General features: G+C 43.7%; 1 protein-coding gene across 4 annotated transcripts in view; it reads left to right on the plus strand.

Annotated features, from left to right (window-relative positions):
• WAC (WW domain containing adaptor with coiled-coil) overlaps positions 1 to 20,299 on the plus strand; it is a 109,445-nt gene that overhangs the window by 64,144 nt on the left and 25,002 nt on the right. For all 4 annotated transcript variants that reach the window (XM_077491042.1, XM_077491044.1, XM_077491043.1 and 1 more), the window contains one exon: positions 7,698 to 7,928. In XM_077491042.1, coding sequence (XP_077347168.1) covers positions 7,698 to 7,928 — 231 coding nt within the window. The remainder of the gene's footprint in view (positions 1 to 7,697; positions 7,929 to 20,299) is intronic.

Consider the following 20,299-nt stretch of genomic DNA (forward strand, 5'->3'; position numbering starts at 1 on the left):
TACATTCAGCTTGCCTATAAAGGATTTGATTCTTGGATGGTTCCTGCTGAATTGGCTGCGATTCGAAGTGTTTATTGCCTGCCTAACACGAGTCCTGGTTTTATATGCAAATGTAATTTCTGGCCCTTTAGATAATTCTTAGCGTGACTTTTATGGATCACTGATTCATATGTCTCTGCAAAAGTTATAAATAAAACCTCTGTGGAAAAGTCCTCTGCCTGCTGAACTTGTGAGGTTTAGAATTAGACCTATGCTGTATCCTTACCACTAGGGCTCTCTACCACCCTTTTGCTGGCTAGATAAAATGCTGAAATACTTACCTGTGTCACGGATAAGATTCCTGTAAATGGTGTGCCAGCTTGTTCTTCACGAGTTCTCCTTACAAGGGGATCAATCGGAATACAACCCTTTATGGGCAGCTTTATGGTTAAAGCAGAGCTCTTGGTAACAGTATAGGAATCGTTTACTATCTTTAGGAATATGTTCCTGTCATTTATAATACACAACAAGATTTGAAGAAAAGGTTTGATGCATGCAGGAGGAAGCATTTCCCCAGTCTACTCCTCCACTGATGAGACTGCAACATTATTTTGCTGCAATTCAAAATGAGAGTTTGCAGCAGGGGGCCGATTTGTTAGATATTTATGAATACAGTCAATAAGGCACCAGGATTTACTTGACCGTAATCTTGGAGTCCACAACTCCAGTCAAGGTAGTAGATGCCATTCCTCGATGATACCTGAACAAAGATGGCTTTGTCCATTAAGGCATTTTTGGGGGAGTAATGTGATGGGTAATACCTATATTGCCTCTCCCACTGTATAATCTGCTGAACACTACTGTGATAAGGGGAATTAAAAACTGTTGCGTTTGGTGGGTCTGCTAGAGACACATGAGATTCACTCCCTAAAGCATCACTTTCTAAATAGACTTCAGTGGGCTATTTATCATAAGAGTATTGTTCTAAAGTGGGAAGTAATTTCTTATTTGCAAGGAAAGCTTTTGTTTGAGGTTTCTGTTGTGCTTTGCCACACTTAAGCCTAATGCTATTTTTACTTAATTTTGGGCCAGCTTGGCACAAAACTTGTGTAGTGTGACGCCGTTGCACGTGCGTGCACAATTTTAAAGCATGATATGTTTCGTATCGACTCGGTGTAACATCCATATTTCTTTTCATACATCAGGGGGCACAGAGCCCTAGTAGTTACTGTAGTTACAATATGGGTTATAGGCCACCTTCAGGTGATGGAGACTGGCACGCCCTAAGACAAGAAGTGCACTCCCTATATACCCCCTCCCACTACTGGGAGTACCTCAGTTTTTTCGCCAGTGTCTAAGGTTTTGGTCACGAGTAAAGATGTGCTGAGCTCCACTGGAGCAATCCTTGCTGGGGCTAGCCATGCTGACCGGACATTCAAAGTGTAATTTTTTTGGGCCAAATTGAATGGTACCTGGGACTCGTAACCCAAAGAAATTAGGTTTTGCCTGCGAATTCGTCTTTTTAGAGAGCTGGACCCCGGTATCCAGTACTTTTTGGTAGTGATACCATAACGTTTTACTGGCAGGGTGCTGTTGCAGGTCCAGGATTGTGGGTTACCTCTAGGTTCCCCTGCTCCTGAAGGTTTATGGAGCCCACCGTGAAGGGTGTAGATTGGGTCTGGAGTGTGTTTTACGTCGCGTGTTTTACTTTTTCTCTCTCGCTCTCGCTCTCGCTCTCGCTCTCGCTCTCGCTCTCTCTCTCTCTCTCTCTCTCTCTCTCTCGCTCTCTCTCTCTCTCTCTTATATATATATATATATATATATATATATATATATAATGTACTCCATTATACATGAATAAACTGATTTTGATGCAAGCGGTTGATCACACGCCTTCCATCCACTCTTCCTATTGAGCACTCACCGCCTTCATGCTGTAAACAGCATTGTCGGGCTCCAATTATTTCTTCCTTTCCTTCGGCCAAAGCAGCAGATCCTCCGGAAGCAAAAGGGGGGATTTGTCTCCTTGCCTGTGGCCACCCCTATGATGGGATTCCCCCCCCCCCCCCTCGTGGGGTAAAAGAGCCTGAATCCAAATTTTTTTTTTAAATAAAAAAAAAAACACGGGAAAACGCAGCAGCCACTCATCGGATTCTAGGGTTCTAGGGGATCGATTGTTTTACAACAATCTAAATCCATTCCCAGGAAAATGTCGTCCTCAGAGTGGTGCGGCCGGTCAGAGTGAGCCGTCACGGAGACTGCTGTTGCAGCAGCACTGGACACTTCAGTATATGTGTGTGTGTGTGTATATATATATATATATATATATATATATCTATCACCCAGGTTTTTTTCTTCTACCATTTCTAGTTTGGAAAAGATGATTGATGCTATGATCACTCTCCATAGTGGATCCAAGCATAGCAGATCCCCATCCAGTGCTCAGGACCCTCATCCTGAGGTAAAAGGGGCAGAGGGGATCGGGAAGACGCTGATATCTCCTCTTCTGGGGATCCTTATATGGAGGGAGTAGTCTCACAAGACAGTTTGCTGGTACACTCCCTTACTAAATTGCTTAGCTCAACCATTTTGGCTGCCTGTAGCGCAGTCTATTGATGAGCCCACCTCTAGTTTGGGATCACTAAAGCCTCCCCCATCGCTTTTCCTATCCATTCATGGCTAAAAAAGCTGATATGTTCTGAATGGGAACCCCCGGATAAGCAGTTTTTTCCTTCAAAAAAGTTTTCTGCACTTCATCCTAATGGAGAAGGAATTCTATATGTAATGGGGGGGGTTCCAGCAATCGATGCTTCAATCACCTCTGTAAATAAAAATCTCACTTGTCTGGTAGACAGTGCACAAATCTTAAAGGCTCTAACAGATAAAAAGTTGGAATTTCTTTTTAAGAACAACATGTCTCTGGCAAGTTCATTAGCGCAGCCAGTTCTTGCGACAATTGGTGTGTCTCAGTCCATAAAGGACCAGTTTGTGTAAGAAGCTCTTGTCCAGTTTCCCATTTCATGGTGAACGGTTATTTGGAGATGATTTAGATAAATATATCCAAAGGATTTCTAATGGGAAAAGTTCTTTTTACCAGTAAAGAAGTTTAAGCATTTCTCCTTTTTAAGCGTGCATCTTCTCCAGTGCCAGTAGCATCTGCCTCTAGGCAGTCTCGATGGCCTCCACCGTCAAGCTCAAGAGGAAGACCTCAGGGGCAGTCCCAGGGCCAAAAGAGAACTTGGGACAGGAAGCCCGCAAAATAAAATGCTAAAGCCTCCTTATGAAGGGGCACCCCCGCTCGCTCGTGTGGGGGGAAGGCTTCTGCAATTTTCAAAGCTCTGGCGGGAACAATGTCAAGACAGATGGGTGGCTTCCTCAATTTCTCTAGATTACAAACTAGAGTTCCGAGAATTCCCGTCTCCTCGTTTTCTAAGATCAAATGTTCCCAGAGATCCAGAGAAGAGGAAGTCTCTCTTTCTAGCTCTGGATCATCTCTTATCCCAGGAGGTGATATCAGAGGTTCCCACAGAGGAGCAGGGTTCAGGGTTTTATTCAAACCTTTTCACAGTTCTAAAACCAAATGGGGAAGCAAGAACCATTCTAGATCTCAAAGATCTGAACCGGCACTTAAATATCCAGTCCTTTCGCATGAAGTCAATCCGATTGGTTGTCTCCATTATGCAAGGAGGGGAATTTCGAGAGGGGGGGACGCTTCGAGGTAGAAAATTGTAATTTTCAGTTTGGCTCTACCATTGGGTCTAGCCACTGCACCACGTGTGTTTACAAAGATCCTGGTACCTCCTTTATCCAGGTTAAGGGCTCGGGGTATAACTGTCCTAGCCTATCTAGACGATCTAGTTTAGACCAGAGACTGATCTACTAAAAGAAAAGTTTAATCTCAGCTGTAAGCTACCTGGAATTCCTAGGTTGGATTCTCAACCTAGAAAAATCCTCCTTAAAACCATCAAGGAGATTACAGTACTTGGGACTGGTCATAGATACCATTCAAAAGAAGGTATTCTTGCCCCAGGCAAGAGTCGGCTCCATAAAGGAACTGATTCAACTGGTCAAAACAAAGAGACATCCTTCCATTCGACTGTGCATGAAATTGTTGGGAAAGATGGGGGCCTCTTTCGAGTCGCAGTTTCATTCAAGACTGCTACAAAACACCATTCCGTCGCCCTGGAACAAGAAGGTCCAGGCTTTTGGACTTTCCAGTACACTCATCACCCGAGGTATGTCCGCATCAATTGGTGGTTGTTATCTAGCAACCTCCAAAAGGAGAAATCCTTTCTACCAGTATCTTGGAAAGTGTTAACAATGGCAGCCTTCTAGGCTGGGGAGCAATCCTGGAAGAAGTTTCTGTCCAGGGGAAGTGGTCCAAGTCAGGATGGACCTTGTCCATCAACATTCTAGAAATTCGGGTTAATAAGTCTGGCCCTAGAGTCCTGAACACTCAGCCTATGGAATTGTCCTGTCAGGATTCAATCTGACAATGCCACGGCTGTGGCCTACATCAATCACCAGGGGGGCACAAGAAGTCATGCAGCCCAAAAAGAGGTGAATTATGTTCTCGCTTGGGCAGAAAGCAACATTTCTTGCCTAGCAGCGATTTTCATTCCATGGATAGAATATTGGCAGGTGGACTATTTGAGTCGCCATCAATTGTTTTCGGTATAATGGTCCCTTCACCCTGACATCTTTCTGTCGATAGGTCAAAGATGGGGTGTTCCGGACATGGATCAGTTCGCATCCAGATTAAATAACAAAGTCAACAACTTTGTGTCAAGGACGAGGGATCCACTGGCATGCGGAACATACACCCTGGTTTTTCCATGAGATGAGTTTTCACTGATCTATGCGTTTCCTCCGCTTCTGCTGCGCCTTTGCCTTCTCCGCAGGGTCAAGCAGGAACGGAAGGAGGTGATTCTGGTAGCCCAGAATATCTTGGTTTGCCGAGATCATAAAGATGGTGGTAGGGGTGTCTTGGACCCTGCCGCTGTGGCCAGACGTTCTCGCACAAGGTCCGGTATGTTATCTTACCTTACAAACGCTAAATTTTAACAGTTTGGCTATTTAAACCCACATTCTAAAGGACTGTGGGTTATCCTCTTCAGTATTGGGAGAAAAGAGGTACTGCAGCGCTGCTCTGAGTAGTATATCAGTTAAAACATTATTCATATTGTAAAAAGTGTGCACTCACATTGAGTAGGTAAAAGCAGGCATTTAATGGCTCTCTGTGGCCGTCCTCATTTGTCCTCCGGTTTTCTTGCTGGGCTGCGGTCAGCAATCAGACTCCGGTTGCTTCCGGTGGCGTCCGTAGCTCCGGGGTACGTGTGTCCCACAGTGAGCACGTCAGCAGGTACTTGGGTGGAGAACGTCAGAGGCTTGAGAGAGAGAGGCTCCAAATCCTTGATTTGAATTTAGTCTTGTCTGCTTTACAGAAACAGCCTTTTGAGCCTATACGGGAAATTCCTTTATTTCTTTAGACAAGAAAAATCTTTTTGATTGCCATATCCTCTGCCAGAAGTGTATCGGAGTTGGCGGCTCTGTCTTGTATTTGATCATGCATAAGGATAAAGTTGTATTGCGGCCTCATCCTGAATTCCTACCGAAGGTGGTGACATGTTTTTATTTGAACCAGGATATTATTTTGCCTTCTTTTTCCCCAGAGCCTCAATCTAGGGAAGAAAAGGCACTACATTCCCTTTATGTAGTGAGAGCGGTTAAGGTCTATTTAAAGGAGACCGCTCAGATTTGCTAAACAGATGTTTTGTTTGTACTGCCAGAAGCCCCTAAAAGAGATCAAGCAGCATCAAAATCTACTATTTCCAAATGGATGCGTCAGGTGTTCAAGCTTATGGTCTAAAGAAGAAAATTCCTCCTTTTTCATTTTAAAGCACACTCCACCAGGGATGTTAATGCCTCTTGGGCAGCGCATCACCGGGCCTCTATGGCTCAGATCTGCAAGGCTACAACTTGGACTTCAGTCCATACATTTACCAGAGTCTATCAAATCGATGTAAAAGGTCATGAGGATATTGCCTTTGGGCGTAGTGTACTGCAGCCTGCAGTAAAGTCCTCTAGCCCTACCTTTTTTTTTTGTCTCCCTCCCTTCAGTTGCCATTGCCATGTGACATCCCACATAGTAACTACTATGGCTCTGTGTCCCCTGATGTATGAAAAGAAAACAGGATTTTTAAAACGCCTTACCTCTAAAATCCTTTTCTTTGAAGTACATCAGGGGACACAGCGGTACCTCCCTTCTTTGATATACACGTATATTGCTTGGCTATAAAACGGAGGTACTCCCAGTAGTGGGGGGGGGGGGGCTTATATAGGAGTGCACTACTTAGGGAGTGCCAGTGTCCATCACCTGAAGGTAGCCTATAACCCACATAGTAACTACTATGGCTTTGTGTCCCCTGATGTACTTCAAAGAAAAGTATTTTTACAGGGTAAGCTGTTTTAAAAATCCTGTTTTTACCAGAAAATTGCATTATGTATATCATTTTTTTACACTTTTATTTTTTTACGTTAAAATTCAAAAAGCATGTTTTCCCCAAAATATTGCATTTTGAAAAACTGCTGCACAAATGTGACATAAATTGCAACTTCCACCAACGTATTCTCTAGGGCAGTGATTCTTAACCAGTGTTCCGTGGAACCCCTAGGGTTCCTCCAGAGGATGCTAGGGGTTCCTTCAGCATATGGCAATTTCTGCCTCAAATAAGTTCTCACTCACCATTTATCTTTTTAGCTATCTGTAAGGAGGTAATTCTTCCCAATGACCACAAGTGTAAGGACCTTTCTTCCCACTGACCATCACACTAATGTGAATCATGAGTTGTAGATTTCTAATTTTTAGCAGGGGTTCCCTGAGACCAGAGAACTATTTCAAGGGTCACTGTTTTAAAAAGGTTGAGAGGCTGTTCTAGGGTCTCTGCAAAAAAACAAGTATGTTTGGGGGGGTTCTGAGAAATTTTCAAGCAGAAAAACACTGATTGTTACATATAAACAAAGTGCCAGAAAATGACCGGAGCTAAAGTGGTTAAAGTGAAAGTAAACATGGAATTAAGCTTTAAACTGGTACACTGTACTTGAGCACCACAAACTGAAGAAGCTATTTAGTTTATTTTTAATATTAAAAGCAAGCTTACACATCAATCCATCTCCACTTTACTTTGCCGAGAATCGCTTTGAAAAACCTCTCCCTTGCATTTCTGATCATGGCCATCTTAAATAAGGGCAGATGATGCATGTTCATGGAATCCATCTGCCCTTAGCTCAGGCAAGCAGGAGGGTGTGCTTAGCTGAGAAAACCCCTCCACCTGTCACTTTGGATATGACAACATTTGCATAGGCCTGGAAACCAGGAAGTAACTGAAGAAATGTAAAAAAAAAAGTTTGAAATGAGTACATTTTCTGTTTACTATTGCTAGCAGCATAAGGGTTAAAACTAGTGGTGATTTGAAAGTGTTAGGTTCTGCTTTAATTATTTCAGCACATTTAGTATGCACTTTTTCCAAGACAGGAGTAAGAAGAGAGCAGGGATGTCAAATGGCAACTAGCCCACTAATTATTTTGTGTGGCAAGAAGTTGTCTTAGTTTTTAGGATTGTTTAAGGTAAAATTGCTGCTTATCTTATTGTATCTCTGCAATGTTTAGCATGTTTTAACATAAACTTATTTTGCTCTTTTCTCTTTTCCTTACTACAGACTCTGTTTCTGATAAAACATCTTGTACCACCCCTTCCACATCATCTGCTCCTGGACTAAACCCTTCTGCTGCTCCCCCATCCTCTTCTACAGTCCCTGTGTCACCAGTGCCACAATCACCGATTCCTCCGATATTACCCGACCCAAACCTCCTGCGACAGCTGCTCCCTGCCTTGCAAGCCACTCTGCAACTTAATAATTCTAATGTGGATATATCCAAAATTAATGAAGGTATGGGCTGAATTTTATTTGGCATTTCTTTTGGGGTAACTTGTGTAGTGGTGTGTGTGTGTGTGTGTGTGTGTGTGTGTGTGTGTGTGTATGATTGGATGCTGTCAAGGATGTTGAGTTATAGCACAGAAACCTGGAGAGTGGTATTAACGTGATAGGTTTTTAAATGCTGTTCATATTGCAAGAGTTGCATATGGACATCAACTTTTTTTTACTGCTGATAGATGTGGGAATAAAAATGTAAAAGTGATCCATGATGCTGTTTAATTGCTGACCGTGTCTTGCTAGTGCTGAGATTTTTCTTGGATTATGGTTTAGTCTGTGTTGAAGGCTTTGCAGAACCCAAGCAGTGTTTACCTTAAGCCTGTGCAAGTTCGTTCATGTATGTTGGGAGACCGGACCTTCTCTAACTGTACTGTTATTTAGGGTACAGTTGGTATATTCATATTTGTTGGGATTGTTGAAGTATATGCATTCAACAGAAGATGTTTTCTGTGCTTTTTAAGATACATTTGGTTTTTAATTTGCTTAATAGATTTTCTATTCCGTTAACTTGGATGTGAAACTGGAGGTCAGTACCTTTTTTTTAGAAGCTGCAGCATGCTGAATATTTTCAAGACACTACAATGCAGCGTTCTTATGAGAACAGGCTGCACTAACCTAAATTGGATTTTCAATTATAATTTAGTTTGGCAGCAGTTCAATATCTGCATTGATATCACATCTGCGTCCTTGTGTAAGCAGATGTAATCATGGTCTCTGGCAGGTTTCCCACAGTATCCCAAATAGTAGAACCCTACACACTCTTCACTCATTGTAGTCTGTTCAATGTACATGTCTACCTCCGACCACATCTCAATTACTTGCCTGCAACCCATGTTCTGACCTCAGCCAATGTGACAGTACAGCAACACATTTTACCTAAATCCTGAACCAGTATTGCATAAACCCTTTTCCCTTATGGTAATCTCCAACTGTGCCAGCTCCAGTACTGTACTGTATCGAGAGTGCTATATTCTTTGCCACTATGCTGTTCGTCCCAGGTTATACACCCAGTGTTTATTACCCTAAACTGGGCTACTTTGTACCACACTGTACCCATCACCTTAAAATTTGACCAACTGCTTCCTACCCTGCTTCTCATTGTCTTGTGGGACATCAACCTGCACCCTCCCCCTTACCCAGAAGGGAAGTAGACAATTTTATTATCACGCACTTCAAGAGCGCATGGCTTCAGTCTGAAAATGCACCACCAGCTAGCATCACAACTCATCCAGTGTCATCTATCCGGCAGGGTTAGGTGTTCTCCTTTTTACCACAAGTACTCTTGAGAAGGCACTATTATACAGTGCTGACCACTGAGATTGAGCTATACTGTTCATACCTAGGGGCATATGAACTTTGAACTAGAGGTCGACCGATATGGGTTTTTCTCTGGCCGATGCCGATGCCGATATTTAGAAATCATGGTGGCCGATAGCCGATATATAATGCCGATTTTTTTGGGCCGATATGTTAGGCCGATTTTATTTTATTTTATTTATTTATTTTTAATCCCCCTTGATCTAACACACCTTTCCCACTGGGGCGTTTTTTAAGGCGCTTTTGGGCTAAAAATAGCGCCTGTAAAGTGCCTGTAAAATGGCTCCCCTGCAGTCTGTGTGAAAGACAGAGTGCTTTCACACTGAGGCGATGCGCTGGCAGGATCTTAAAAAAAAAGTCCTGCAAGCAGCACGTTTGGAGTGGTGTATACCGCTCCTCCACCACTCCTGCCCATTGATATGAATGGGCACCACTGCCGAAGCGGTGCTTTATGGGCGCATTTAACCTCTTCCTTGGCCGCTAGCTGGGTTATATGTGCCCCACTAGCAGCCAAATAGCACCGCTAAAATGATGGTAAAGCGCTGCTAAAACTTGCGTTTTACCATCAACGCCTGCCCGCTCCAGTGTGAAAGCAGCCTTCATTAGTGATACAGAAAATTTCTTACACTTAAACATTTATTAAACAAAACAAACCTCCAATCAGTTTACTTGTATGTATGATCTAGATTAAAAAAAAAAAAAACCTATATATTAAATAAAAACAGGTAGTCAAAACTTTTGGACAAAAAAAAAAATGGACTAACTTTACTGTTTTTATTTTATTTTTATTTTTTAAATGGTGTATTTTTTTCCCAAAAAAATGCATTTGAAAGACCTCTGCGCAAATGCCGTGTGACATAAAATATTGCAACAACCGCTATTTTATTCCCTAGGATCTCTGCTAAAAAAAAATATATATAATTTTTGGGGGTCTAAGTGATTTTCTGGCAGAAAATACAGGATTTTTACTTGTAAGCAACAAGTGTAAGAAAAGTATTTAAATAGTTAAACTGAGAACTTCTACACAGAGATGACTTCATTCATTCAGTGTAAACATTGTAACATTTAGTTCTTTTCTTGGCAGTCTGCCCAGAGAGGAGGAAAGGGTTGCTATGACAACTCAGCAACTCACACTGACTTCTTACAGAAGTAATTTCAAAGTCCCGCTGTACAATCGGCTTTTTATCAGCAGAATCGGCCGATGCCGATTATTTAAAAAACGGCAAATATCGGCCGATATATCGGCCGGCCGATATATCGGTCGACCTCTACTTTGAACCTCCTGGTCACAGTATCAGGAGCAGCCCTTTTTCGTTGTATCTAGGGAGGAATTCTCTGCAGCCTTATGTTGATTACAGGGTCAGCTCTCGGGTTCTCATTAGCTTGGGACACCTAGGATGAAAAGAGTTGCTTTCTCCTTTCCCTCTTCCCCTTTTGAGGGAGGATGAGCCATCTGAGGCAATTACTCAAGTGGAAGAAGTAGAAGGTGTTGAGGATCTAGAAATCCTCTGTTGATGAGTCCTCCCTGGAGGAATCTCGGGGTCAAGGATGTCTGATACAGAAGACTATGGGGGGGCTCCCTGACAGATGTGGTTTCCACCAATCTTAAAGTGGAAGTAAACTCCCCTATCGTTTTCATCCACGGAAGCTGCCATCTTTGCCTCTGTTTAATCTTCAGCTGCCACGGTGCTGCACATGTGATCCATTATGACACCATCCATTGGTTGGTTTGACAGTTTGGTTGAGAGCACAGCCAATGTGCAGTTAGCATTCCCAGCATGCCGTTTTTTTTAAACTGTTTAAATCGATGGGTTTACTTCCACTTTAAGTTGTCACTAACAGAATTTTCTTCCCCCAAAGCCACAGGTTTTGGATCCTAGTGACCACTTAAAATTCCCAAGCCCCACTCAGTGCACCCTCACTTGCAAGAAGTTATATATGCAGATTGGGTTCACCCAGAGAAGGTGTTTTCACCACCAAGACAATTTTCTTACCAGTCAGTACCCCAAGAAAAAATAATTATAAAAAAAAAAGGCCCTGTTAATGAGTCGTCGGCTCTGCTGCCTGCTGTGGGAGTTTGACAAGCCCTTCAGTTTGCCAAGCCCTTCACCGCGGAGTGAAATCTCCGCAGTGTCCCACTGCGGAGATTTCACTTCCCATAGCCTAACGGAGTGAGAGAAAATCCCTGCAAATTGAGAGATACTTTGGTACCCCCAGGTCACCAGAACTAGTTTCCCTAGTTATTGGAAGATTTTCCCTTTTTACTTTTCTGGGGACAACCCACAATATGGTATATTCTTTTACTTTGTCTCAGGGTGGATTTGATTTAAATCACTAGTAAAAAGGCTTGATTTAAATCCGCTCAATTTTAAATCATAATTTTTAAACAGCAACTGTCATCTCTGTCCCTCAGCAGCTCCTCTGACCCGCTGTTGACTTGCCGGCAGTCCCGTTCACTTTAATGAGACGGCTGGTGATGTGGCAGTGACACAACAAGGTGAGGGACGTGGCGGCAGCAGGTGAGTGGATGCCTACTAACAGGCGCTGCTATGATGGATCTGAAATGATAGGTGGTCTTTAAATGTAGAAACTCTTGCTGGTAGACTCTTTAATGTTTTGCAAAAAAAGTTTTCCGTTTTTAGAATAATAAGCTGTCAGGTTAGTAAAACAGCAATATCAGGATTCAGATTGTAGTGTACATAGATTTGAAAAACGGTGAGATAAAGAAATAATCCTGAACTTTGTTTTATCTCAGTTACTGTGAAATTATGTGAATGCATCAATGCAGTGCATGTTAGCTTGCAGAGCTTGGATTCATTGAATGAGTTTTTTATTTTTTTTTGCCTATTGGTGTGGTTCAGTCATTTCAAGTAATCTGATTTTGAAGATCCTGCCATTTGGCAGCTCCGGCAAGACTTTTCAAGAGCCCTGAGCATCTCAGGTGCTTTGAGTTTTTCATGGGTAGGCACAGGTAAAGTCAACCCTGGCGGTGCTTTGCTTCATCACAGGGACTTCCTGGCATCAGTACATATCAAGGAATGCCAACCTGGATATCCTAATTTTTCCAGCTCACCAGCAGTTAATTCACTTTTTAGTAGAATACCATCAGCTTTTGGTCTTGCCATTTAGCATGTCTGTGGCTCACAAGCTATATACCAAGGTTTTTCTCTCTGGTTCTGGGGGTATTGAACACTTCCCATTGTGAGTTACTAGGACGATTTGCTTCTAAGGGAGAAGTTAGATTAAAAGGATGTCCAATGTCCTGTGCAGATGGTACAAGTCCTGGATAGGTTCAGCTGGATACTGCACCATCTGTCTGCCTTGGTTTTGACTTTGTGCCTGGAGTACTCTTGTTTAGTCTTGGATTATATGGCCTAAGGTAAGGTACTGCTTCCACAGAAGAAATATTTGTCTCTTTAAACCCAGTTGGAATCCCTAAGGACGTTGTAAGGTCCCTTAATCTGGGCATGCAGGAAAGTGCTGGGGAAGATGGGAGCTGCCTTCGGTGCAGTCCCCTTTGCCAAGTTTCACTCCAGGACTCCCACAGCACAATATCCTGTCAGTATGGGACAAGTTTCAGACCTTGGATCTGCCCATAAGTCTCACTCTCAAGACTAGATCATCTCTGAAATGATGGATTTCTACATAGATGCTGGGTACCAGAAAATCTCAGAGAACATGGTTATCAGAGGAGCATAAGTTGCTGTTCAACATCCTGGAACTCTGAGATATTAAAGGATAGGAAAGGATTCACCTTTGGAAACCTGTTCCATCATCACCCATTTTTAGGGTGGAATGTGTAACCTGCTCCCAATTCTGCAGTCGTTGCCCTATGGCCACACTCCCTGTGACAGCAGTACAGAGAGCATGGGCACACAGATACACTGATGGATCTGAAGTAGGCCTGCATGACACCATTGATCTACAGGTCGCTGGTACAATGCTTTAGACTCAAATGCACATTTCTACCTGCAGAAAAATGTGCATGCATTTTTTTTTTCCTTAAAAATGTAACTTCTATAAGTAGCCATTAAATACTGTTCTAAATGTTGGGGTGTAGTCAGACAATGCCACAGTTGTGATCTCAAACCTCAAGGGGGGGAGGGGGGGTCACTGTTGAGGAAGACGTGAACCTGATTTGTGTTTTATTTACTGGAGAACACCAAATGTTCTTTGGGCATCCAAATTCAACAACAAAATGGACAGATCCTCTGTCCCTTGCTGTAGCTGCCCTAGTGATTTTTAGGATCACTGATCTGTACCTTCCCTCCACTCCAGCTCGTCCTTCATGAAATAAAAAAAAATATATAGAAATAAAATAAAAATAAATTTTAAAATAAATATGAAATGATAAATGATGAAATGAAATAAATATAAAATAAAATTTAAAGCCGAGGTCCACCCTAAAGTGGACCTCCGCTCATCGGAACCCTCCCCCCCTCCGGCGCCACAATTGGCACCTTTTAGGGGGGAGGGGGGTGCAGATACCTGTACAGTACAGGTATTCTGCACCCACTTCCGGGATAGCTCTCTGCGGAAAGGGGCGTAGATTACGCCCCTTTCCGCAAGTGCCCGCCTCTTTCCGCAAGTGCCCCGCTGCCTGCTGGGAAACACACAGATCCCAGAGGCAGCGGGGACCGTCCTTATTGCGCAGCGCGATTCGCGCATGCGCAGTAGGGAACCGGGAAATGAAGCCGAAAGGCTCCATTTCCTGATTCCCATACCCAAGATGGCGGCGGCAGCACCTGACAGACGATCTAGAGATCGGCTTCCGGCGCTGGACAGGTAAGTGTCACTATTTTAAAAGTCAGCAGCTGCAGTATTTGTAGCTGCTGGCTTTTAAAAAAAAAAAAAAAACGCGGAGTCCCGGCGGACTCCCGCTTTAAAGGTAAAAATAAATATGAAAATAAAATAAAAATAAGTGGATACAAATAAGAATAGTAAAACAAAATAATAAAATTGAAATAGATGAATAACAGTGACAAAAATAAATATAAATAGGAGGTTCCACTGGGTGTCCAGACACGCACCCACAATCAACCGTGCATGGTGTCATGTTGTTGCTACTGTACTTCTGTCTGTGATCTTAAATTTGATCCATACTGGTCCAAATGAACTATTACCCTCACTACTAGATGTGCTCACTGTGCACGCTGTATAAAAAACATGTATGCAGCCTCCAGTATACAGAGCTGTTTATGCACTGGGACGGGATTTCCTGTCCTTCCCCAGAACAAAATTGATTTGAAGGGGTGCTACTTTAGTCAATCACAGGAAGCTTTGTATTCTATGAATACAAAGCTTTTTCTGATGGCCTGAGGTGGAGAGGCAGGCTGATGAAATCATAATCTCCGACCCAGTCATTTAGAGAAAGCTTTGTATTCATTCATAGAATATAAAGCTCCCTATGAATAGCTGAGCAGCATTCAGTCCAACTCGATTTTATTTTGGGAGCCAGACAGAAGTGGCAGGTCCCAGGAGGGTCGATTCCAAGAGCAGCACCAATCGTGCATGCACAGTGGGGAGCCGGCTGTGAAGCTGCAAAAAGTTACTGCCAGCTCCCCATAAGACATTGTGGTGGCGGGGACCCAAAGACTGGCAAAGAACAAGCCCAGATGAGGACAGCACTGGATCCCTGAACAGGTAAGCATCTTTTTATTAAAAATCCGCTATTACAGTATTTGTAGCTGCTGACTTCTATTTTATTTTTAAATGGATTAAACATCCTCTTGGCAGTGCATGCTGTAGCCTCTGACAAAATAAAGGATTATGGCAAGTCATGTTCATAGGAGTTTATATGCGCTTTAGTTTGTGAGTCTTCAGGGTGCACCAAATTCATTTTATAACAATATCTATGTGTAGGAAACTTTCTCTGCGTTATAACTTCATGTGTGTCTTGCTAAGCGGTTTGCTTTAGATCCTACACTCTTGTCCATTTTGATGCAGTACTGCCTTTTGTCACGTCAAATACATGTCAAGTACATCTATGTGCTGAAGGAGTGTGTGTGAAAGGAAAAGGGACATTTTAAGAACCCCATTACTAGAGCTGCACAATTAATCATTAAAAAAATTATGATCTCGATTCAACCCCCCTGAGGATCTCTTTTGCAGAATTTTAACAAGTGGTAAGACTTATCTGCTCACTCCTGCAGTCTGCCAAGTTTTTAACATGAAACATTGTAACTAACTCTTCCTCCTTAGATTAAAGGGGGAAACTTCTGTGTGGAAAAAAAATCCATGCAGTCTGCTACATTTTTAACCACTTGCTGCCTGCCCTATAACAAAATGACGGTGGCAAAGTGGTTTCAAAATCCTGACCGAACGTCATATGATGTGATCAGGATTTTGAGCCGCTGCGTGCGCCCTGGGGCGCGCATCGCGGCGATCGTTGTTGCGGGTTGTCAGTCTGACACCTTGCAACTACGATCTCGGTAAAGAGTCTCCGTCGGAGACTCTTTACCACGTGATCAGCCGTGTCCAATCACGGCTGATCACCGTGTAAATAGGAAGAGCCGGTGATTAGAGGTTGACCGATATATCGGCCGATGATATTTTGCATCGGCTGATTGTGCTGATAAAAAGCCGATTTAGAACTACAGTGGGACTTTGAAATGACTTCTGTAATAGAAGTCAGTGTAAGTTGCCTGAGTCGTCATAGAAACGTCTTTCCTCCTCTCTGGGCAGGCTGCCAAGAAAAGAACAGAAAGATACAATGTTTACACTTGAATGAATGAAGTCATCTCAGTGTGTAGAGTTCTCAGTTTAACCATTTAAAGACTAAATCTTTTCTGACACTTGTTGCTTACAAGTAAAAATCCTGTATTTTCTGCCAGAAAATCACTTGGACCCCCCCAAAAATTATATATTTTTAGCAGAGATCCTAGGGAATAAAATAGCGGTTGTTGCAATATTTTGTCACACGGCATTTGCAGAGGTCTTCCAAATGCATTTTTGGGGGAAAAAATACACTATTTAAAAAATAAAATAAAAACAGTAAAGTTAGCCCATTTTTTTTTTTCGTCCAAAAGTTTTGACTACCTGTTTTTAATATATAGGTTTTTTTTTTTTTTATCTAAATCATACATACAAGTAAACTGATTGGAGGTTTGTTTTGTTTAATCAATGTTTAAATGTAAGAAATTTTCTGTATCACTTATGAAGACTGCTTTCACACTGGAGCGGGCAGGCGTTGATGGTAAAACGCAAGTTTTAGCGGCTCTTTACCATCATTTTAGCGGTGCTATTTGGCTGCTAGTGGGGCACATATAACCCAGCTAGCGGCCAAGGAAGAGGTTAAATGCGCCCATGAAGCACTGCTGCCAAACCGCATTGCATGCGCTTCGGCAGTGGTGCCCATTCATATCAATGGGCAGGAGTGGTGGAGGAGCGGTATACACCACTCCAAACGTGCTGCTTGCAGGACTTTTTTTTTAAGATCCTGCCAGCGCATCGCCTCCGTGTGAAAGCACTCTTTCACTCTTTCACACAGACTGCAGGGGAGCCATTTTGCAGGCACTTTACAGGCGCTATTTTTAGCCCAAAAGCACCTGAAAAACGCCCCAGTGGGAAAGGTGTGTTAGATCAAGGGGGATTAAAAAAAATATATATAAATAAAAAAGGAAAAAAATAAATAAATAAAATAAAATCGGCCTAACATATCGGCCCAAAAAAATCGGCATCATATATCGGCCGCCATGACTTCTAAATATCGGCATCGGCCAGAGAAAAACCCATATCGGTCGACCTCTACCGGTGATTGGCTTTTCCTTACTCGCGTCTGTCAGACACGCGTAGAGGAGAGGAGAGCCGATCGGCTGCTCCTCTGACGGGGGGATGGGGGGGGGGGGGGGTCTGTGCCGATCAATTATCAGTGCAGCCCCCTCGAGGATGCCCACACTGGACCACCAGGGACGCCACCAGACCACCAGGGACGCCCAGGACAAGGTATGCCACCCTAGACCACCAGGGATTCCAGTCAGTGCCACAATGGATGCCAATCAGTGCCCATAATGGATGCCAATCAGTGCCCACAATGGGCATCACTGAGTGGCATGCATTGTTTGGCACTGATTGGCATCCGTTAGTACAGTATATTATGATACAGTGCCGCCTGTCGGTTCCCATCTGTGCCGCCTGTCGGTTCCCATCTGTGCCGCCTGTCGGTTCCCATCTGTGCCGCCTGTCGGTGTCCATCTGTGCAACCGAAAACTTATTTACAAAGTTTTGAAACAAACAAAAAAAACATTTATTTTTTTCAAAATTTTCGTTATTTTATTTGTTTAGCAAAAAATAAAAACCGCAGAGGTGATCAAATACCACCAAAAAAAGAAAGCTATTTGAGAAAAAAATGATAAAAATTTCATTTGGGTACAGTATAGCATGACCACGCAATTGTCACTCAAAGTGCGACAGTGCTGAAAGCTCAAAATTGGTCTGGGCAGGAAGGTGTTTAAGTGCCCTGTATTGAAGTGGTTAAACAACGTGTAAATCTTCTAGATTGCAAGCTCTAATGAGCAGGGCCCTCTAGTCCCTCCTGTATTGATTTGTATTGTAAGTGTACTGTCTGCCCTCATGTTGTAAAGCGCTGCGCAAACTGTTGCCGCAATATAAATCCTGAAGAATAATAATAATGCAGGAAGTTTAACAACTTAAAGCGGGATTCCACCCTAAAGTGGAACCTCCGCTGATCGGATCCCTCCCCCCCTCCGGTGTCACAATTGACACCTTTCAGGGGGGAGGGGGGTGGAGATACCTGTCAAAGACAGGTATTTACACCCACTTCCGGGCATAGACTCCCTTGGGAGTCTACGCCATTTCCTGCCCTGCCGCGCTGTCTGCTGGGACACACACGGGTCCCAGTGACAGCGCGGAGATTTCCTATTGCGCGACGCGACTCGCGCATGCGCAGTAGGGAACCGGGAAGTGAAGCCGATTCGCTTCACTTCCTGATTCCCTCACCTAGAATGGTGGCGGCAGCAGCCGAGAGCCGATCGATCGGCCTTGGCTGCCGGCATCGCTGGAACCTGGGACAGGTGAGTGTCCATTTATTAACAGTCAGCAGCTGTAGTATTTATAGCTGCTGGCTTTTAATATTTTTTTTTGGGTGGAATCCCTCTTTAAAGTCTAAATATTTTTCTGACATTTGTTAAGTTAAAATCAATATTTTTTTGCTAGAAAATTACTTGGAATCCCCAAACATATATTTTTAGCAGAGACCCTAGGGGAATAAAATGTCAATTGCTGTGATATTTTAAGTCGCACTCTATTTGCCCAGCGGTCTTTGAAACGCAATTTTTTGGGAAAAAATACACTTCAGTGAATATAAAAAAACTAAACAGTAAAGTTAGCCCAATCTTTTTTTGTTTTACTGAGAAAGATGATGTTACACCGCAAGAATCGTGATCCATCTTCTAAGCAAAAAAAATTGCGATTCCCACTTTAGCCAGAATCGGGCCACTCTCTATCCCTTTACACATACATGTTACTATGCACACTGCATGTGCTTGAAACGGTGTAAATCCTGCCAAAGTTTACCTACCTTTGGCTTCGTCTCTGCTGGCTGCTCAGATCATAGACTGTCTACTTCTCCTTCTCAATATGTGGTTGTCCTTCTATGTTTGTTTGCATACCTCAGAGAGTGTGGCCCCTCCAAGTCCTGCCCTATGTTCTGCTTTCTCACTTGACTTCTTAAAGTGACACTAAAGTCGTTTATTTACAAGCCTGTTTAGACTTACTTGCTCTGTGCAGTGGTTTTGCACAATGTATCCAAGATCCTCCTCTTAGTCCCTTGCTGGCGCTCCTGGCACCTCCCCCCAGCTGAGTGCCCCCCATAGCAAGAGCTTGCTATGGAGGCAGCCGAGCCACTGCTGTGTGTCCTTTCAGACATGGAGTTGGGACTCAGCACTGCCCCCTCTCATTGTCTCACTGGCTTTGATTGCCAGCAGCAGGAGCCAATGGTGCCTGATGTGTCAGCCAATCAGGGAGGTAGAGTCCCGGACAGCTGAGTCTTCCATGAAACATCACTGGCTCGAGATGGGGCTCAGGTCTCTACAGGTCCTCTGGGTCGCAGGAACACATCTAGACAAAACACAAAAGAGCACAGAGCCACCCTAGCGTAACTCTGTTTTAATATGGTAAAGTTAAAAACACTACAATGGTCAAACTCGCATTGTGTGTAACTATATACAGCATAAGGATTCCAATGTGGCCGCTAAAACCACCTCAAGATCCCGATGGGAAGGGGGAGCCGTGGATGTTCAACCTAACTGCCTAGATCAGTGATATGCAATTAGCGGACCTCCAGCTGTTGCAAAACTACAAGTCCCGTCATCCCTCTGCCTCTGGGTGTCATGCTTGTGGCTGTCAGTCTTGCTATGCCTCATGGGAATTGTAGTTCTGCAACAGCCGGATGTCTGCTAATTGCATATCCCTGGCCTAGATCCTTGCAGCACATTCGAGGCTATACACCACCACACTTGACCTGCAGATCCTAATGCGCATGCGACCGGTCCAGTCGGCACTGCTCTCCAGCTGGACTCCTTGCGTACCTCATCGTGGGGACAGTGTCAAACGTACCTGCTTCCCACACTTTTGGGTGGAGCTCCTCTTCAATTCAGTGTAAGACAATTTTTCACCTTTAACCACTTAACAACTGGGCTATAGCCAAATGATTGCTACAGTGTGGCTCTAACGCTGGGAGAGCGTACATTGACATCCTCCCAGAATCACGCTCCATGCACCCCCTGGGGCACGCACATGGGAGCATCCGTGACCGCCTGGACACAGCGGCTGTTTACCACGTGACCGCGCCATCAGAAGACCGGGCGATCACTTGTAAACAAACCAACGTCGTGTCCAGTTCCTCTCTCCCCTCTCTGTACCAATCCGTACAGTGTGAGAAGAGAGATCGGTTGCAGCAGCACTATTGGCTGGATCTGTAGTGCCCACGGCGCTGCTCTGTGCCCATTGCAGCCTCATCCATCCACCCCTGCTCAGTAATCCCTCTGTCA

This window comes from Lithobates pipiens, unplaced genomic scaffold, assembly GCF_037356315.1.
Source record: "Lithobates pipiens isolate NorthernLeopardFrog02 unplaced genomic scaffold, aLitPip1_a1.2 Scaffold_19, whole genome shotgun sequence".
Lineage (NCBI taxonomy): Eukaryota > Metazoa > Chordata > Amphibia > Anura > Ranidae > Lithobates > Lithobates pipiens.